Source organism: Podarcis filfolensis (genome assembly GCF_964270895.1).
Source record: "Podarcis filfolensis genome assembly, chromosome: 15".
NCBI classification, from domain to species: domain Eukaryota; kingdom Metazoa; phylum Chordata; class Lepidosauria; order Squamata; family Lacertidae; genus Podarcis; species Podarcis filfolensis.
The window spans coordinates 34,707,140-34,728,299 of NC_139618.1; the positions used below are offsets into that span (position 1 = coordinate 34,707,140).

At 42.9% G+C, this 21,160-nt stretch overlaps 1 protein-coding gene across 1 annotated transcript in view; it reads right to left on the reverse strand.

Moving 5' to 3' along the window:
* NUDCD3 (NudC domain containing 3) overlaps nucleotides 1-21,160 on the reverse strand; it is a 56,197-nt gene that overhangs the window by 20,820 nt on the left and 14,217 nt on the right. Inside the window, exon 3 of the mRNA XM_083588990.1 lies at nucleotides 5,240-5,372. Within this exon, the coding sequence (XP_083445116.1) occupies nucleotides 5,240-5,372 (133 nt within the window). The remainder of the gene's footprint in view (nucleotides 1-5,239; nucleotides 5,373-21,160) is intronic.

Genomic DNA, 21,160 nt, shown 5'->3' on the forward strand with positions numbered 1-21,160 from the left:
TACTCAGTCTTCCTAGCCCTATATTTGGAAACATGGTGATGTGTGGTGAGGAAAGAAACTGACTCTCATATATGGTCTTCATATTGAAAACTAAAAAAACCCTACCCACCCCCCTAAAAATCAAAGTCCTTAAAAGCAGGAGAGTTTGCAACAGATATGCTTGCATGTTTTTGAAGACTTTATCCAGAGTTTGGATCTCACTTGAAATGTTCATGTGCTATCATTGTTTAGGTAACTTTTAGTGACTCATCTTCTCAGAAGTAAACAGAGATGGAGACTGCTTCAGTAAGTAACTGTGTTGCAACTGCATTTGAAAGATGGAAAGAACTAAAAATAAAATGGGACAATTTTGAGAGATAATTGTCTAGAGCAGACTATCGAGTCTTAGAAGAGATGAATACCTTGTGCAGCAAGCCAGGAATGGAAAAGTAGGTTACTAATCCAGAACTTAGAAGAAATATGTATACTAAAAAGGGTTGTGTGTGCCTGCAAAGGAATGTCAGAAGGAGCTGCTTATCTTGCAACAATTTTGTCTATTTTTAGAAAATGTAGTATTAAAAGAAGCACTAACAAAAAACCAAAACATAAGTCATGAGGATAATCTTAGAAGAAAGCCCTGGAGAAATGGGAGGAGGAAAAGATGATGAAAGGAAAATGAGCTATAGGGCAGAATTTATCATTATACTGTAACGTGCTTTGCTTTTGGGACCCGGTTTTCGCTTTATTGGCACCGTCATGAGCATAGTTCCTTCCAGAAAGACAGCTGAAAATATTTGAGGACCATTACTTATGCAGAATGAAGAAGCAGCAATGAAGCCCCACTCTGACCACAGGAAGGTCTGTTTAGCAGAACCCCAACTTAGGAAACTTTACCTTCCAGTGACCACAGTTCTTCTGCTGACCTAGTAAGATCTAGACAGTTAACCTTTTGTATATGCATAGAATCACAACCCTGCAACTGTATTGGACCAAATAACACAGCCTTTTCATCAGATTGGCTGGTCACAAAGAATTTTGATCACTGGACTGGACAGACTGCACACCTTGCTTGTATGGTATGCATGACACTGTTGTTGCAGGCCAGGTTTTCACAATCAAAATAAAGTTCCTTGCTTCATTTATCACCAAACAGCAATAGTGGACACACTGCTATTATGCTATGATTTACACTTTTTCGTGCACTACTGAGACTATGTATACTATGAAAATGAAGAGCCCAGGGCTCCAACAAATTAACCTTGACAGTGAAAAGGATTAAAAAAGGGTGCAGATTTGACACACACAGAGCTCAATAGTTGTAACAGCATTTCTTCAGCTGGGCAATTAAGTGCTGAGCAGGCACACAGGGGGAAGGAGAACGCAGTTATAGTCCTTTCTAGCCCCCTCACAAATGAATGCCATTCACAATGCACATCTGGAGGAGGGAAGCAAACCCTACTGTGTTTCAAAAAAGCAGAACAAAGACTAAAAACTTGAGATTTTGGTTCAGCTATAGTTATCACTCCAGTTGTAACCCACAAGTACGACACATTTGAAGATGTGCTGCAGCTGTGCAGGAGGCAGTGCATTTTCAAAATGTAGAATCAGATGTTGAAGCTTCAGTTAAGAGAATGTCGCAGGCCTTAGAGAGCTCAGAAATTAAACCCAACACTGACTTGGCTTTCAACCTCAATTGCTTCTCACAGAAATGTACCCATAAACGCCTACTGAAAGCACAGAAACAAGTCAACAAAATACTCTCCCCAAAATGAGAAGTGTGTGCGTGCTGTAAGCAAAAGAACTATTTTCTTCTAATTTCACGCTTTCAGTGAACATCTCAGAAACTGAGATGACAGGATAGGGTTAAAATAACAAAGGAAACCCCATTCCCTGTTGTTTTTGTTCTGCTTATATAAGGTAAACATAGCATTAAAAACACCAAATCAAAGGGCCAACAATGATTGAAATAAAAGCATGTTCAATCAATTTAGGTTTGTATATTAATAAAAAGAACAGTGCTAAGCTAGTTCTGTTTTCTGATTACAAAGATTAGCCTTCCTTCAGTGAAACTGGGTTGCTGTATGGCAGATGGATTCATATTCAGGAACACAAAATAAAATGAGATTGAAAATAACATGAAGTGACTACATCAGTTATCAAACTGTGGCTTTCAGGGACAGTAAGCGTACTCACTGCTCATGCTAGGCTGCTCATTAAAATAAAATAAAAAAGGACTGAGGGTGAAAAATAGAACCACAAGCTCTCTATGATTTATTGCTGCCCCCTTTTCTCCAAGCTAACTGAACCTTTGCCGTTCCTGCCTAGGTCCCTCTGGGCTCTTTAAAGAAAATCATTCTTCATATAATGCATAAGTAATTTATGGAGTTTTCTGCCACAAAATATGACAGTGGTCAATGGTTTGCATTTCTGTAAATGCAAATTTATAGCAGACAGGCCTTATCAATAGCTATTGGCAAGGACAGCTTAATAAAGTCTACATATTCAGAGGCAGTCTGACACCAGATGAGGGACAAACAGCGGAGTGTGTAAGCATCCAGCTGGCCATTGTGAGAAACAGAATCCTGGTGTAGATCAATCTAACCCCGGAGGGCTCCTCCCTATGTTTTTCAGCGAATAATAAGATGTCATGGTTCACACACAATGCTAAGCCATGGTTTAGTGTTATATGCATGGGTACTGGGTTCATGCACTCCCCCTTCCGTTATCCTCCACCCGCTGAACTGCAAGGAGACTGGAAACTTGCTTCTGCTTTCAGCTAATTTATTCATTAGGCCCTGAGAACTGTGGTTTGTGATAAATATGGTTTAGGAAACTAGCCAGGATCATTAACTACAGTGTGATGTATGGTTTTGCTTCCCTAAACCATAGTTAACGCTAATCACAGTTTGTCCAGGTTTGGATATAAACGAGCAACCATAGGCAGTGAAAAGCAGAAATAAAATTTTCAATTCCCTCCTTGCGGCAACTCCAAAGGAGTGGGGAAGGAAGGGAACACAAGACTGATGCTTGCTATTGCTTGTGCACATACAACTGAATCATGGTTTAGTGTACCATGTGAACATGCCCAATGTGTTTGTATTTAATGTCATGCAAGAACAGGAGGTTGGGAGAGAAGAAAAAATGCTGCAGATTGATCCCACGCAAGGATTTAAACAGAGGAAAATGCAAATAAACTAGCCATGAGCATGGCAAGTTCACAGCAGGAAGGGAAGTTTGTGCTTTATTGCACCCCCTGCCATGCTTCAACATCTAGGCCGACCTTCTGAAATTTTGCTTTGTCGTAAGGATGATAAATAAATTGCATTTTGAGCTTCCTCAACTAGCTGCCCAGTTACTGTTAAGTGTGCTATCAACTCTTACCCCTAGGTCTGTACTGTCAGTGTCAATTAATGCTCCTGCAACAACAGGGCTATTCTGACATGACAAAGAGCTGTGTAGGTTGAAGCTGATGTACAAAACTAAGTGTGCTCAATTCAGCTGCCCTGAATAAACCGAGGGGAAGAAAAACAAGCCTTTTTTCCAGATGGAAAAACACACGCACACACAAAATATCACTCCTCCCCTCCCTTCTTTTAACAGCTTCTCTGATAGCAGGAAGTGAAAATAAGCCCTCACTCTAACCACTTCAGTCGGTAAGTCCGTCTGTGTACGTCTCTTCAACCTCCCCCTCAATAATGGGGCTGCAGTAGAGATATGCCTCTCTCAGACTGACAAAATAAATTACATCATTCTTCTGTCCAGGGGAAAAAATATTATGTGTGTGTGCGTGCCTGTGTGCTGAGGCAGAGAGAGAGAGAGAGAGAGAGAGAGAGAGAGAGAGAGAGAATGAATGAGAATTAAAAGGGTGCGGAATTTCCACCGTCACCACCTGGGAGCCCTTAATGTTACAAGCTACTAAATAAACGGGGAGGAAAGAGGAACCTGTGAAGCAAAGTTAGTTTTCTTTTCTGCAACCATCAGGCTTAACATAAACACGTTGGGCTTCTCCACAGCAAGCTGATCCCATGAGGTTTATTGATGCTGGCCTGTCTTCCAAGGAAAAAGTTGGATAGCGAAGCATGCTTAGACCAAGGAAACCACATGGAGAAAAAAATATATGCCTGCATTTGCTGCGTGCTTCAGCAGCAGATACTGTCTCTATCTGCACGCACCCTGCAAACAGTCTTTGCTTGCAGAATCAGAAGATTCTCCAGCAAGCAACAATTAAAAATACTTCACACTCCACAAGGCATGAGTCCCAGGGAACACAGCAGAAAAGGAATCCTGGAAAATAACATCCCCCAGGAAAAACCATCTCAACATCAATGAGGCTGTTTACACAATAATGGTTTGATATCTTAGATCAACAACACTGAGGTGATAATCATGCAAAAGGTACACTTTGCTGATCAAGTTGGGCTCTTGCACTGTGGTTTTATAGAGAAATGACAGCCAGCCAGCGGAGATGATAATCCTACGGTCATTTTTCCTTAGATAAAAGAAGTGAATCAGGACCTGGCCACAGTGCAGTGACTTTCAATTCACTTTTCACATTCAAGGAGGGATGAATCTGTGTGAACAAGCCAGAAACAAAAGGGGGGGGAACCTTGGGTGGTTGTCCCAAGGCAATTCAAATGTAATATTTATGGGTGCAGACAAAAATTGCAGGTGGTCATGAAGGTGGTCTCCCTGATTCAGTTTTAAGACTACTGCAAACTGCAGGCTAGGGCTTTCCTATTCTGTCCAGCAAGATCCACACACTACTGCCAATGCTAGCTGGCAGTCGCGCTCTCCTGGGTGTCAGGCAAAGGATTCTGCTAACTGGTGATGCCAGGGGTTGCCATTTGTTCTACCACTGAGGAATGGACCCTTCTTTTCTTTTGGATCTCTAAATTTGTTTAGGTACAGGTCTATTTTGCATAACTATGCAGAGATTTTTTTGCGGGGGGGGGAGCAAGAAATGTGCAAAACGTTCTGCTGATAGATCAGAAGCAGAGCTCTGAAGTGTTTGGTTAAGTATGGAGAAGAACATGCAGAACAAGGAGCTGTTTTCTACAGGCCTCTCAGCTACATGCCTGCATTCTGCTGCAGTCGAAAGGCAATTTGGTGTGGCCCTCTGGTGGACAGCTAGAGACAACTACAGCATAAAGTATGTTTGTACTGACCCAGACCAGCATCTCTGTCCCATGCAGGCAAGATAGTGGGAGAGATTCTCACCCACAGTGGACCACCCAACAACCCCGTTCCTCATTATTATTACCTGCTTGCCTTTCAGAATGTGCTTGGGCACTGGGACTTTAATCTCCAGATCACTGTAGTCTTGGGACCAGGCATAATTCTCCCGCACTGCTCCATTGTAACTGTCAGGATTTGCCTGGAACTGCTCCTGTTTCCTGGGAGAAGAGAGTAAGAAGCTGGCTATTAAAATGGATGAACGGAAGAAGAGTCAAAGACCAAAGAAAAGCAAGCAAACAAAAACAGGGACAAGCTGCAAGCGAAAGCCTAAAATGGTGCTAAGGTCTACTCTTATGCACCCAAGGAGAGCTCCAGGAGCCTCAGTGGACAAGTCCACATGCCTTTATATCAACCCTAGGATATCCCTTTCACTCCAATATGGCATGGGTAGTGCTGTGGTCTCTTGGGCTTGCTGGTCGCAAGGTCGACAGTTCAAATCCACGTGACGGGGTGAGCTCCTGTTGTTTTGTCCCAGCTCCTGCCAACCTAGCAGTTTGAAAGAATGCCAGTGCCAAGTAGATATATAGATATATAGATATATAGATATATAGATATATAGATATATAGATATATAGATATATAGATATATAGATATATAGATATATAGATATATAGATATATAGATACCGCTGCAGTGGGAAGGTAAACAGCATTTCTGTGCGCTCTGGCACTAATCACAGTGTCCCATTGCGTCAGAATTGGTTTAGTCATGTTGGCCACATGACCTGGAAGTGCTGTCTGCAGACAAACATCAGCTCCATTGGCCTGAAATCAGAGAGGATCGCCGCACCTCATAGTTGAATCTGACTGGACTTAACCGTCCTGGGATCCTTTACCTTTTGCCTTTACCTCTATTAGATAACAGGGAAAACAGCATGAAAAAACTTTTCCTCTCCCGACCCCCAGCCCCTCCCCCAATATTTACCTTGCATTTTCCATCATGCTAATCCATAAGGATGACAAATCTGCTAGGTTAAACTGAGGAGTGCCAGCTGTTGTGCCACTAATGACATTTGTATTAAAATGGCCCCAGTGGCTTCTCCAGAGAGCTAAGACTAGCAAGTCACCCTTTCGTTGCCTCCAGTGCCAGAAAGTAAAGAATTGTCAATGTTGTGGGGGGCTGGAGGGGGGGGGAGGGAGAGAGTTTGTATTTCACATCATGGGACTCAATCACACTAAATGCCCCCCTCCCCACACAATTCTGTCTAGCTTTGGGTAGCCTCCAGACAAAAGAAAAAGGTTAAAAATAGACGAAGCAAAAGGACAGCTGCGGTCAGTCATGGTAATGTGGAAAAACAACAAGAGGCAAATGCTTAAAAACAGGGACAGGACAATGGAGGACAGCGAACTCCGGAAAAAAAAAAAAAGGCAGGCAGCACTAACTTTACACAATTTATTACTTTTTTATGACAACTGGATTTACTTCTACTATTTGAGTTTGCTGAACAGGGTGACACATGAGCCATTGCGACAGAAGATCGGAATGGCATGGCTGGCACTCGGTGCTGCCCTTTCCAAGTCACTGGAAAGTAGGTGCACACACTCCTTGGCCTGGTATCACGCAGTTCCAGGATATAGAAGCAATCTCAGTTTTCACAGAACAAGCCTCTCTTCTCTCCCTGCTCCACCTCCCAATGCGCTCCCCCAGGTCAAAACAAAGGTATACCTAAGGAACATCTCCATAACACTAAACAGGTTCACACAGTCCATTCTTAAAGCATGGAAGGGGAAAGAGGCAAACTGCCCCCACAACCCCATCCCCATTAACCCCCCCTCCCCAGTTTCACCCCCCACTATTCCATCACACAGCACAAAACTTCGCAAGCCAATGGCCTATACTGCCTACCAGACTTCTACAAAAATAACAAACTCTTGTTGACACAAGAAATACAAGACAAACTAGGGGACTATAAATATGAATCAGGGAGCTTGAAACTCGAAGTATTTAAGAATGAAGAAGCTCACGAGCACCAATCAATCCTCTAACTTTAGAAGAACAAACATTAAAAAGTTTGCAGCAGGCCAGGGAAATGTTTGGGCATTGCTTGCCCCTAAAATGATATGACTGAACAGCAGGGTAGTCAAGTTGCAGGAAACATCAAATTCTGGATGGTAGAAACTCAAGCAGATGGTAAAACCTCCAAAAGAGTCCAAACTGGGTGACTAGGCAACAGAATGGCAGCTGGAAGTACAGCACCCTAATTTTACCTTTCTACTGACAATGTATAATTGGCTCTGAATATCCAGGAACGTTCTTTGTCATAGTGGAAAGTTCGCTAAAAATGTCAACTCACTGTGCTGCACCAGTGAAAAGGGCAGAATCAGTGTAAGGAATTATTAGGAAAGGAGCAGAAATAACATCATGCACCTTGCCATTGCAGTGCAGGCCTAGATAGAATACTGTCTACAATTCTGGTTATCCCCATCTCAAAAAAGATATTTCAGCTTGAAAAGGGCAGCTAAAATGATCAGAGTTAAATCATCTGCCCTAAAGATTTTGGGGCCCTGTAGTTTAGGAGAGATGATTAAGTGGTGGGCTGGGGGGAGAAGAGAGGCCTCTCAGATCCTGAAATGCTTAGTCAATTTATATGCTCAGACAATAGCCATGCCCAAATTTTCCTTGGTGCTCCATTTGCTTTGGTTACTTGGATCGGATTCACACTTTCCATGATAGGGCTAACATAGTTTTCAAATTATACTTTTTCATTGCACTGTATTTATATGCTGCCTATTGACCCCAAGAAAGGCCCCCAAGGCAGCTTACAAAGAAATATACCTGCAAACAATTCAGGTAGGTAGCCGTGTTGGTCTGACACAGCAGAAATATATTTTAAAAAATTAAAAATTGTCCAGTAGCACCTTAGAGACCAACTAAGTTTGTTCTTGGTGTGAACTTTCGTGTACATGCACACTTCTTCAGAATGCAAACAATATAAATGATACACATTCAAAACAAAACCTTAACATTTCAAAAGCCAAATATTAAAATCCAAATGCATTCTTGTTCCTTCCAAAAAAAAGAAGAGCATCCCCCCAGAAAAACGTTGAGCGAGCAAGAGGGAAAATGTAAGCAGCACTTTCTCTTTATAAGGCTCCCAGGCAGGGCAGTGGGGCAAAGCAGGTGGAGAAGCTTGTCCTTTGTGTTTCCAGCAGTTTCTCCCTTGTAGCAGTAGGCTACAACACGGCCACCCATCTAATGTCACCATGACATCAGTAACCCAATAGCGCTTGCTGTAAGAGCCAATCAGTGCTATCAGGAAAACTTGTTTGGAGCAGGGATCCACTTGCACCTATCGGGGCTTGCTGTCGTCGATGATCAGTGCCAACAGCAAGCCTCACTTGCCAAATAATAACTGGGAGCGTCCTTTAGGACTCCCAATTGTTCCTTCGGCAGCCAAGTCTTTGCCTTCTCTCCCAAGGAAAGCTAAAAGAAACCCTAGTTTTCCACCCTCAGCCTCCACTTACGGACCGTAGGACTTACTATTATAGCGATACATAAATCCGCTTTGATAAGGCATTCACAAAATGCAAGGATTACCAAAACAGGTCACCAAATTGACCTCTAATCGACAATCCACATGCATCAATCCCCCTAACAGGCGACTTAAGTGGCTTGTGCTGATCACTAGGGATGAAAAATGGGCCCATCCTGTTAAGAAACTGAAGGTGACTGCACAATTATGTTACTGCGGAACCCAGGGCAGTAACAAGCTCTTACTCTTACTTTGCAAGAGTAAAATCCAGTCTGATAGATTCGCCCAGCACACTGCTCAGCTCAGAGGAAGTACATCAAGATCGCCCTGTCTGGCATCCCGGCTAAGGGATGAGGCCCGACCCGTGCAGTCCAATTTCAGCTTAGAAAGAAAGAAATGGGAGAAACTGGGGGACTTGAACAGAAAAGTCTGCTGGTGGCTGGCAACATTTTGTTTTAATTTTAAAATAGGTTCTGAAATGGAGCAAGGATAAGGAGGGTGCTGGAACAGACTTTGCAAAAGTTCCCTCATTGGAGCTCCATTTCCATGGAGACAGTTGTTATGGCAGCATAGAACAAACCTGGCTGATTCCAGCTTCCTAAAATGCCTAGAGACTACAGGAGCCAAAAGGGCTGGAGGACAAATAGAACAGAGAAGCAGGGGGAAGCTATCAGATTTACAATACTCCCTCTCTCTCTTTCCTGGTAAGTGTAATGGATTTCAGGAGGATAAACGGACTAATACTCTTTAAAGCCTGGATGACTTTGAGAAGCTTCAGTTAGTGTTGAACACAACAGTCTGCCTCCTGACAAATCAGGAGCACATGGCACCCACATCAGGTCTTCACCATCTGCCAGTCCTGCCTTTCTGTTGATTTTCAGACATGTATCTAGTTGCTAGTTCTGACCTATAAAACCCCACAGAGGGCACTAAAATATTATTTCCTTACGCACAGGGGACAAGACAGGCATGCGTGGTCCGTCTGAAATTAGAAATCAGAGTTATTTAGTCTCATTGGCTTATTCGTTATTATATCTAGGATTTTTCACCGTGTTCAAAGGCTTGGATTAGAATGATTTCAAGTTTCTGCAGGAAGCAAGGAGAAAGAAGATATTAGCATTGTTTGCACCAAGAAGCTGATGGATTCTGTTAATTTCCAGAGGCTATTCTTCCAAAGGCCTAGACTCTCTCTCTAAAGTAGGGAAATGGCTTGGTCAACTGACATGTTCACCCTGACATGTCTTAGCTCAAGTTTTTCTGAAGGATTATGGGAGATGAAGCAGTGAGGTCTGCAAAGGCAAGAGTGGTGGAAGACCAGTCTCAAATTCAACCAACTGTAGTTGACAGCTAGGGCTGCCTGCTTTATTCGGTTTAGTTGGCAATCAACTAAATCAGCTGATGAATTGATGAGGGTGAAATGTAGCCACAGTGTGGCTGATTATCAAGTGTGTAAAGACACATTTATTTTTTAGGGTTCTTGTATGATTACTTTAACCACAGTATTAAAGATCACCATGTCTTTTGGTTATTAAACTGTCAACTTTGCTTACGTTTTCTTTAGTATATCTAAAAGCAATATGTACTGAGGTTTTGATGGCATGCACATTTCCTGAAAATGCAACGCGTTAAAAAGGCTCATGATCAACACACACACACACACACACACACACACACACACACACACACACAGTTGGCAGTCCTACTTAGAGCCTATGTAAAGACATATTTCCTGCAGTGAGGGCAGTACAACTGTGCACCCTAGCAAAGAAAAAATGCTTGCATGTGCTCCAGCTTAAGATTCCACTTTGATTTTATGTCCCATGACTGAAACATCTGGGCCCTCAGCTAAGTGCTGTTGCATGAATCACTTTCAGCTACGGTAACCTGTAGACAAGATGCTTAGAGAACTGTGTGGCCTGTTATTTGTTCCCTTTATAACTACATGCTAGGACCCCTTTTAAGGAAGGATATATTATCCTCCATATAGTTAAAGCTATGGTCTGTATAGTTAAAGCTATGGTTTTCTCAGTAGTGAAGTGAGAAGCTATGGTTTTCCCAGTATGGAAGTGAGAGCTGGACCATAAAGAAGGCTGATCGCCGAAGAATTCATGCTTTTGAATTATGGTGCTGGAGGAGACTCTTGAGAGTCCCATGGACTGCAAGAAGATCAAACCTATCCATTCTTAAGGAAATCAGCCCTGAGTACTCACTGGAAGGACAGATCCTGAAGCTGAGGCTCCAATACTTTGGCCACCTCATGAGAAGAGAGGACTCCCTGGAAAAGACCCTGATGTTGGGAAAGATGGAGGGCACAAGGAGAAGGGGACAACAGAACGAGATGGTTGAACAGTGTTCTCAAAGCTACAAACATGAGTTTGACCAAGCTGCGGGAGGCAGTGGAAGACAGGAGTGCCTGGCGTGCTCTGATCCATGGGGTCACGAAGTCGGATACGACTAAACAACCACAACATATTATCCTCCTTTAAACGGGACAGTAGTAAGAGGAAACCTTCTGAGACTTTAGATCAGGCTTCCTCAACCTCAGCCCTCCAAATGTTTTTGGTCTACAACTTCCATGATCCCTAGCTAGCAGGACCAGTGGTCAGGGATGCTGGGAATTGTAGTCTCAAAACATCTGGAGGGCCGAGGTTGAGGAAGCCCGCTTTAGATATTACCAGCTGTTACCCAGTGTTATCCTCCTTCCTTTATGCTAGCAAAGAGGTGGGCAGTGGCTGTGTAACTCTGGGCATGTCTAGACTCAAGGTTTCTTTATGCATTCCAGTCTAGCTTCTAACCAAGTTTCAGGTCTGAAATTGCTTTGGCAGATTAAGTGCTTCAGAAGTCAGGAGAAGAGTCGTGAAGCTCACTGGGTCGCCTTGGTCCAGTCACCTTCTCTCAGCCTAACCAACTTCACAGGGTTGCTGTGAAGATTAATCAAGGAGGGAGAGAACCATGTACACCTCCTTCAGCTCCTTGAGAAAAAGGTGGGATGTAAATGCAATAAATAAATAAGAGTAGCCCTGCTTATTTTCCAGGGACCCTTATACCATCTGGTACCAATGACCATAGGGACGCGGGTGGCGCTGTGGGTTAAACCACAGAGCCTAGGACTTGCCGATCAGAAGGTCAGTGGTTCGAATCCCCGTGAAGGGGTGAGCTCCCATTGCTCGGTCTCTGCTCCTGCCAGCCTAGCAGTTCAAAAGCACATCAAAGTGCAAGTAGATAAATAGGTACCGCTCCAGCGGGAAGGTAAATGGTGTTTCCGTACGCTGCTCTGGTTTGCCAGAACTGGCTTAGTCATGCTGGCCACATGACCCGGAAGCTGTACGCCGGCTCCCTCGGCCAATAAAGCGCCGCAACCCCAGAGTCGGCCACGACTGGACCTAATGGTCAGGGGTCCCTTTACCTTTACCAATGACCATCAGATTCTATGATGCTGTTTATGTAGGCTATGATTATGGTTTCCAAGGTGTGGTATTGGGGAAGTTCCTTGTGGGCCACTACAAAGGTCACTTTTGACACCACATGGTTTAAAATATACTGTACATTAAACTCTGGGAAGAGATTGCCATAATTGTAGATCATTTTTTATCTGGTCGCTCATATTTTTCACCATAATTTTCATCTTATTTTTGTTAAGTTTAAAACCTGCTACCTCTCCAAATTCAAAAATTTGTTCTAGAACCCTTGGTACACTGACCATAGGTTCCTCTACAGATATCACCACTTCATCAGCAAATGCCTTAAGTTTATATGCTCTCTGCTCCACTGTTCTCCCTTTAATCTCTTCATCAGCTCTAATTCTTCTAGCCAGAACCTCTAAAACCCATATAAACAATAACAGGGACAGAGGACAGCCTTGTCTTCTCCCCTTAGTTATCTTAAATTTTTCTGTTAAGACATTATTCACTATCAGCATAGCATATTGGTTAGAATAAATTGCCTCAATTGCTTTCAAGAATGTCTCTCCACAGTTCATATTTTCTAAAGTTTTTGTATTAAAGTCCATGACATGTTATCAAAGGCCTTCTCTGCATCTATAAACATCAGTGCTGCTTGTTTATCATTTCTTACTTCTAGGTATTAAGAAAAGCCTAGAAATTGGGGGGAGAGGAACTTGTCACTTATGGGGTGGATATCTGTGATAAAAATGAATTTGCTACCAAAAATGTTATTTCTGTTTCAAACAATACCAGTGATCTGCAATACAAGATGCTTTAAAGAAGCGCAGAAAGATATTACAAGATTTATCTAGAAGGGGAAGAAACCAAGAATAAATTATTGACAGATGTGTGATCCTGATGAGTGATTTTTGGCAATCCCCCCTAAAATAAGCTCAACTACTCTGGGCCAACCCCCCCCCCAATAAAAAGCTCAACAACTCTGGGCAATTTCCCCCCATTTTCTTAATTTGGAGTCCCCAAAAATAGGGGGTGTCTTATACATAGGAGCGTGTTATACACGGAAAAATGTGGTATATGAAAACAATGTATCGTTGGTATTTAACTACTAGTTAATTAGCTAAAATGTATAAATCAAAGTCTAAAACATGCTGGAAATGTAAAGAGAAAGAGGGTACTTTTTACCACATGTGATGATCATGTAAGATGATAAAGGACTTCTGGGAAACGGTATATAATGAATTGGAAAAAAATGTTGAAAACAACTTTTCCTAAGAAACCAGAAGCTTTTCTCTTTGGTATTATAGGTCCAGAGATCCTGAAGGACCAGTTGAAACTATTCATGTACGCGACCATGGCTGCGTGGATTCTGTTAGCCCAGAAATGGAAAGATGGTACAACTCCAACCAAGGAAAAGTGGCAGATAAAATTGATTAACTATGCTGAGATGGCAAAACTTACAGGAGGAATTCGAAACCAGGGGGAAATGGGGAATGGGGAAAGAATGGGGAAAATTTATAATCTATTTGAAAAACTATTGTAAACAGTTACACACATTGGTAGGATTGACAGAAAACATATAGTAAAAATTAGAACTATGGAATGATAAAGGATTTATAAGAATAGAGTTATTAAAAGAAATGCAGAGGGAAAAATCGTTAAATTAAGATCCACAATTGGGGGGGGGGGAGTCAAATGGGATTATATATTTATGTTTTTATTTGGCTTGTATATGTAAAATAGAAAATGCAAAAAAAAAAAATTATAAAAAGAGTGTCGTTCCCAAGGAGGTATTTTGAAGCTGTGATTGGAGCAGTACAAATCTTGATAAAGCAGGAAGGCTGATGGTTGCAGTTTTGGGAGCTGAATGTTGCCAGGGAAAGAGGTCCTCCTTTCTGGAGGACACATTTCTGGACAGTGAGATAGTAATTGCAGTAAGGAACATGCTTTCCACTTGCAACTGCCTCAGTATTTAGAAAATTAGGATCTGGCCTTTATCATATATGCACTGCTCGTGTCACTTGACTGCTGTGCTGGGTTCTACCTTATTACTGCACTCCACCAACAACTGGGAAAAAAGAGCTAACTGGACAACTGCAGAAGATCACCACTGGTGTTTTAAATTCCAGATATGGTTATGCATGTGCAGCCTAAACAAAATAAAGAATTCATTCATCAATCAATCTGCAACAGCTTAGGGCTTGTAAGTTCCACACATTAATTAAGCCATGCTCAGGGTTTGGTCATCAGTGAGGGAAAATACTCGCAAGTATCTATGTCCAAGTTCACCAAACAAGTGGGTCCCAGACTGAACCGCAGGCCTGATCTGAATGTCAGTTTAAAAAGCTTGAAGACTCATTTTCAAAGAAGTGGAATTCCTCTAGCACAGAGGTACGAAGCCTCAGGCCCTGGCCTCAATAGTCTCCCTAGATCACGTCCCCTACAGGCCCCACCATTCTCAGCTCTGCTCTGCACCCTCCTCAAGGGCTTTGACTTGCTGGAATGTAGCTGCACACTTAATTGTGATTGTGTCTCTTGCTTACCTGGATGAAAGATAAGAGAGAAACTTTGGGCTTTTGGATGGCTGGAATGCAGCCTACTGCACAAAAGAGTCACATCTACTGGTCCACCCACTTTCATCTCTCGTCACGCTCATGGGTGACCAGAGAGGAAAAGCCATGCGTTTTTGCAGACCCACAAGCAAAAGCAGAAACCTGCAAATGGCAGACTGGGAGCTGACAAGCCTCAACGGTACCAGAAATTGCAATGCAAAGCTATTGTAAGAAGCATCAGAATACTTGGGGGGGGGGGGGGAATCTAGAACTGGACAGATGCAGGGTGGCAAGTTTGTTTGTTAAGAAGCATCTTCAGAACAAGCAGAAAGTACCCAGGGTGCTTTAGGACAGTGATAGCCAACTTGGTGCCCTCTGGAAGATGTTGGGACCCCAGCTCCTATCATCCCCAGCCAGTACAGCAGATGATCAGGGATAATGGGACCAGAGGTCCAATAACATCGGGCTACCCATGCCTTAGGGGAATGAGCTGCTGTTGGCACCTTACAGACATTCAGGGAATGCATTTCTGGGAATCAATCATGCCTGTGCTGGAGACAGAGGGCAAGAAGGATGTCTACCCAGAAGACAGACCCTAGGAAGAATGATCATGGCAATCCAAACCACCTGCCATGCCGGCCACCTAAATAAGAACAGAAATCCGCAGCAGTGGCCAAAAAATCAAAACTGTTGAAACTGTAGGAGGAGAGGGTTGGGAAACGTCAGCTTTTAAATAAAGGGTTCGGCATTGCTCATACTTAGCTGATGGTAGTGGGGATGATGTTCATGTCCATGTGTTCCGCCTTGTTCTATTTTTGCTTCAATGTGTCATGGGGTGGTGGTGAAAGCTTATTTATTTATTTATTTAAACCAAACATAAACACCAACAAATCTGGTGTTCATCTCCTTTCAACAGCCATGCTCATTTGTATCTATCGTTCTTTCTCCTCCTCCAGCCCAAGAGTCCACAGGTGCAATGTGCCACTGGTGAGCACAGTGTTGGGGAGAATTGGCATCTTTCTCCTGAGTTTGGAGGAGAGAAATGACTTTCCCAGGCAGTATGTAGAGCCGTGCAGATGCATGGAAAGCAGTGAGATTCCTCGCTGCTGTTCTGAGTGCGTGAAACTCGGAGCAGAGCAGAACTGAGGAGGGCAGCAGGGACACTTCATTCCAAGTAGCCTGCACTTGAGCACCATAGGACATCAAACAAAGCACTGTCTTTTCCTCAGCAGAAAGGGGGGGTCAGCTTGACTACCAAGGCTCAAAGTTGAAGCCTAGAGTTGCTGTCCCTCGTGATTTCATTCATTCATTCTGTGTATATGGCACAGAACTTGGAATTTCCGAAAACCTTCATTTACCTTTAAAGAAGAAAAAAAAAGGTGCCTTCCCAAACTCATGATTTGATGCAAATAGTTGCAGATCTACGTAACATGTGTAAAGCGATTTCAGCATTCTGGAGCAGTGTCAGCCTGCGGAGTTCTGTTCTTCCCACATTGCTCACCGGCAGGCCGTTTTACTGCTCCATCTTCATTTCTTCTTGCACATTACTAAAATACTCCAGATTCTGCAAACATGGGGTTCCACGTTTAGCTCTGGCAGCAGCGACCACCACTAAGCAGAATCAACTAAGCCGAATCAAAAGATTCTGCAAACACTTAAGAAATGCTCTTCGGAACATGCAAACTGAGCAAACGCATGTAAAAAACAACAACCTGGCATGCATAAATGCTATCAGCTGACAGAATTCAGCATTTAGCACATAATGCCTGGCTAATTATTTTTAATGCAGATTTTTCTTTCAAAAAAACAAACATCCTGAATAGCCCCCAATATGAATTTTTGTGTTTTAGGAAAGATTCCTTATAGTATTAACAATGACTTTGCTCTCTCAAACCACGTGGTACCTGACATATTTTGAGTTTGCATGCTGCTAAAGGTTTTTATTACAGTGGCTTACTGTAGGAACCATATTAGACATGCGGGAGATTTCATATATGCACAGGACAGCAAATGCATGGCAGAGCCGGGGCGTGGTGAAGCTTGTCAAAGTTATACCCAAAGCCGGCAGGAGACATTCTCCAAGATGTTTGGAAAAGGTATTTGCCATCATCTGCTACCTGCTCTTTTAAGTTAAGGTTGAACCTGCATGCAGGGCATGAGTCCTACCTACAGCAATAGCCCTCATCACACATGCCCAAAGAGGTTCCTTCATCACTTTTCTGCTGCTTAACGAGCCCCTCAAATCAGCCCGAAGTCTATTTCAAGGAGGGCAAAACAGAAACCCCTGGCTGCCACTAGGCTGTCCCCAGGCACTTGAACTTTTTTAATCTCTAAAACTACTCATCCAAACAGGAGTGAAAAGAGAAATCTTCAAGATTGCAATCCTAAACAAGTCTACAAGGCAGTATTTCACACGGAAAACAGTAGACCTGCACAGGGCAGGTATCCTTTCAAAAGAAAGGAGTGGGTCCCAGATACTGTTCCCACTTACTCTGGGTAACCCAAAAAGGAAAGCAAGAACACCGAGTTAACAGCAAAATGATTCAGCTAAGAAATAACCAAGTTTCAAGCTAGCATGAAAACTGCATGAGGTCCTTTCATAGGCCTCCTCAAAGCCAGCACGTACGAAGGCTGGCATTTCACAGAAAGGCACCCTGCATAGCAAAACAGACTGGAATTTATTTCAGTGGTCAGGCATTTAAATCATCTCTTTGACAGCAGCCTACGGCAAGAAGAGCCCATCAAAGTAATTAACTAGGAGGTCAGAAATGCAAAGGAATGAACCAAAGACAGTAAGGAACATTTCATACGAGATATCCCTATTGATAGATGAGCAGCAATGGAAAGCAACTAATATAGTATTTTTCCTGAAATTGGTTCTTCCTCAACTGTCACCTAGGAATGGGCATTCCACCAAGGTACCTAAGCTAGTGCCATCCCTGTTGGTTGTTAAAAGAAATGTAACTTTAAGAAGTGGTACCCAAATTTGCTTGTTTCCTTTCTCCTGCTCCATTCCTTTTCCCATTAGAATTTTAAGGCCATGTGTTTAGATTTTTATTGACTTCCAAGCTGCTCTAGGAGCCTTTTGGCTCAAGAGAATAAATACATGGGTGTTGCACCAAGATTCTAAGAAGACACTCCAGACTTCCTTGTGCAAGGCCACAGAAGTACTCAACACTGCTAAAAAGCCACTAAAAAGCCCCTTAGAAGTCTGAACAGCCCCTTAGAAAGGGACCATGGGTTACAAATCAATAAGGTTAATAGAGCGAACGTGTCTCAGAGAAGGATACAATAGCACCATCTACTGGTAATCCGGGGAAGACACAAGGCTAAGAAAACTTATTTGACCATGAGTCAATAAAGAACGTTTTTGCTACTGCAAGATACGGGGTGTGCAAATATACACCGAAAGGACTCACATGTTTGGACGTACCTATAATGGTCACTGCCCGCAAGACATGAGGTTGTCACTGCTACAAATGCTGCATTGTGTTCAATTATGGCTAGGGTGGGGAACCTGTTGTCTGACTACAGCTCCCATCAGCCCCACCCAGCATGACCAATGGTCAGAAATGATGCACGTTGTAGTCCAACAACATCTAGGGGGTACAAAGTTCCTCAGCCCGTTAACTAACAACATTTGGAGGCTCAAAGCTGCCCAGCCCTGGCTTAAGGACACTGAGGTTCCTGTTATACATCCAGCGAGTGTCCTGTGGTGTCCAGGATTAGGACACCACACGTGCCGGCTTTCTAAAGTAACCTTTCTGTTAATTCTTTTACAAACCAGGGAATCATCATGTTTTCAGAATAGCAAGCAAGTTACGTCACGTTGCAAAAGAACACAACTTATTATTTTCAGCTCATATAGATGTGCTTGTCAATTGCATACGATTTGTGGCAGAAGAATGAAAGCTACCTGATTTAATTTATGGCAGGGCCTGTGTTAAGGACTTAACTTTGTTGACACTGAATGGCTAAAATGCTGCCTTTAGCACAGGGGTAGGTAACCTAAGGCCCGGGAGCTAGATGTGGCCCGTTCGCCTTCTCAATCCAGCCCACAGACGGTCTAGGAATCAGCATGTTTTTACATGAGTAGAATGTGTCCTTCTATTTAAAATGCATCTCTGGGTTATTTGTGGGGCCTGCCTGGTGTTTTTGCATGAGTAGAATGTGTGCTTTTATTTAAAATGCATCTCTGGGTTATTTGTGGGGCATGGGAATTCGTTCATTTCCTCCCAAAAAATATAGTCCAGCCCACCACATTGTCTGAGGGACGGTGGACTGGCCCATGGCTGAAAAAGGTTGCTGACCCCTGCTCCACAAGTCCACTGACAGAAAGATGGACTCCGTTGTCGCTAGGAAATTTGGGCCAAAGGCAGCGCTTTCACTGCTCACACAATGCTTACATACACAAACTACCAGAAAGGAGACTTTAAAGACTGTATCAATACATTAGAATTAGAATCAAGGCTTTTCACCCAAGGAGGACCAATTTTATTTTATTTTTACTAACACTGATTTCAACGGGGGCCTTTTTCAAACCTAGACATCCTGAATTACCCACTTCTAAAGCCACAATGCTGCATTGAGGGAACCAGAGTTTGTTTTGGAGAGGGTTTCACTGAAGTTTCTCCATTTTAATGAGCAATGATTTCAAGCAAAGAAACCATGTTTTATTTAAACCAAGTCACACGCTGTCCTCTTGCCTGCAGCAAAGGGAGTTTTTTCTTGGTTAACAAAACAGCAGGAAGAGAGAGCGAAATGTAGGTTCAGTTGGGTTTCGTGTCCTCATTTCCAGAGTTAGGCACCCAGATCCCAAAGCAAATAATTAATATGGAAGACATGATACACTCAAGCTCTGAAGCTGCATTTAGATTTCCAACACCCGATTGAAGTTGTAAGGCTTCATTATTACAAAAGAAAGTTATGCATAGGCCTTAAATTTTTTGTCAATGGAACAAAAGCACAATCCAACCTTACTCACTGGCCAACAGGAACGTTCCTCATTATTAATTAATTAATTAAATTTATTTGTTGTTTAGTCGTTTAGTCGTGTCCGACTCTTTGTGACATGCGCTGGATTATGGAGAAAGCTAGAGAGTTCCAGAAAAACATCTACTTCTGCTTCATTGACTATGCAAAAGCCTTTGACTGTGTTGACCACAGCAAACTCTGGCAAGTTCTTAAAGAAATGGGAGTGCCTGATCACCTCATCTGTCTCCTGAGAAATCTCTATGTGGGACAAGAAGCTACAGTTAGAACTGGATATGGAACAACTGATTGGTTCAAAATTGGGAAAGGAGTACGACAAGGCTGTATATTGTCTCCCTGGTTATTTAACTTATATGCAGAATTCATCATGCGAAAGGCTGGGCTGGATGAATCCCTAGCCGGAATTAAGATTGCTGGAAGAAATATCAACAACCTCAGATATGCAGATGACACAACCTTGATGGCAGAAAGTGAGGAGGAATTAAAGAACCTTTTATTGAGGGTGAAAGAGGAGAGCGCAAAATATGCTCTGAAGCTCAACATCAAAAAAACGAAGATCATGGCCACTGGTCCCATCACCTCCTGGCAAATAGAAGGAGAAGAAATGGAGGCAGTGAGAGATTTTACTTTCTTGGGCTCCATGATCACTGCAGATGGTGACAGCAGCCACGAAATTAAGAACCGCCTGCTTCTTGGGAAGAAAGCAATGACCAACCTCGACAGCGTCTTAAAAAGTAGAGACATCACCTTGCCAACAAAGGTCCGTATAGTAAAAGCTATGGTTTTCCCAGTAGTGATGTATGGAAGTGAGAGCTGGACCATAAAGAAGACTGATCGCCGAAGAATTGATGCTTTTGAATTATGGTGCTGGAGGAGACTCTTGAGAGTCCCATGGACTGCAAGAAGATCAAACGTATCCATTCTTAAGGAAATCAGCCCTGAGTGCTCACTGGAAGGACAGATCGTGAAGCTGAGGCTCCAATACTTTGGCCACCTCATGAGAAGAGAAGACTCCCTGGAAAAGACCCTGATGTTGGGAAAGATGGAGGGCACAAGGAGAAGGGGACGACAGAGGACGAGATGGTTGGATAGTGTCTTCGAAGCTACAAACATGAGTCTGACCAAACTGCGGGAGGCAGTGGAAGACAGGAGTGCCTGGCGTGCTCTGGTCCATGGGGTCACGAAGAGTCAGACACGACTAAATGACTAAACAACAACAACAACAAATTAAATTTATATACCGCCCTATACCCGAGGGTCTTATATACCCACCCTATACCACTCAGGCACAAGATACAGCATATTTTAGGAAGTCAAAGCTTAATTTATAGCCATTTGCAGCCCACATTTTTTTTTACTAGATGTCAAACACAGCCTGAGGCAATGTGGAATCCAAGATGAACTCAGTTGTGGTCCCTGTTTGATTACAAATGAAAAATACATTTCAGAATCATGTCCTGACAGTTTGTTTTCAAAATATATGTATAAACTATGCAAGTTACCAGCACCAATTCAAATAAAACAAGCA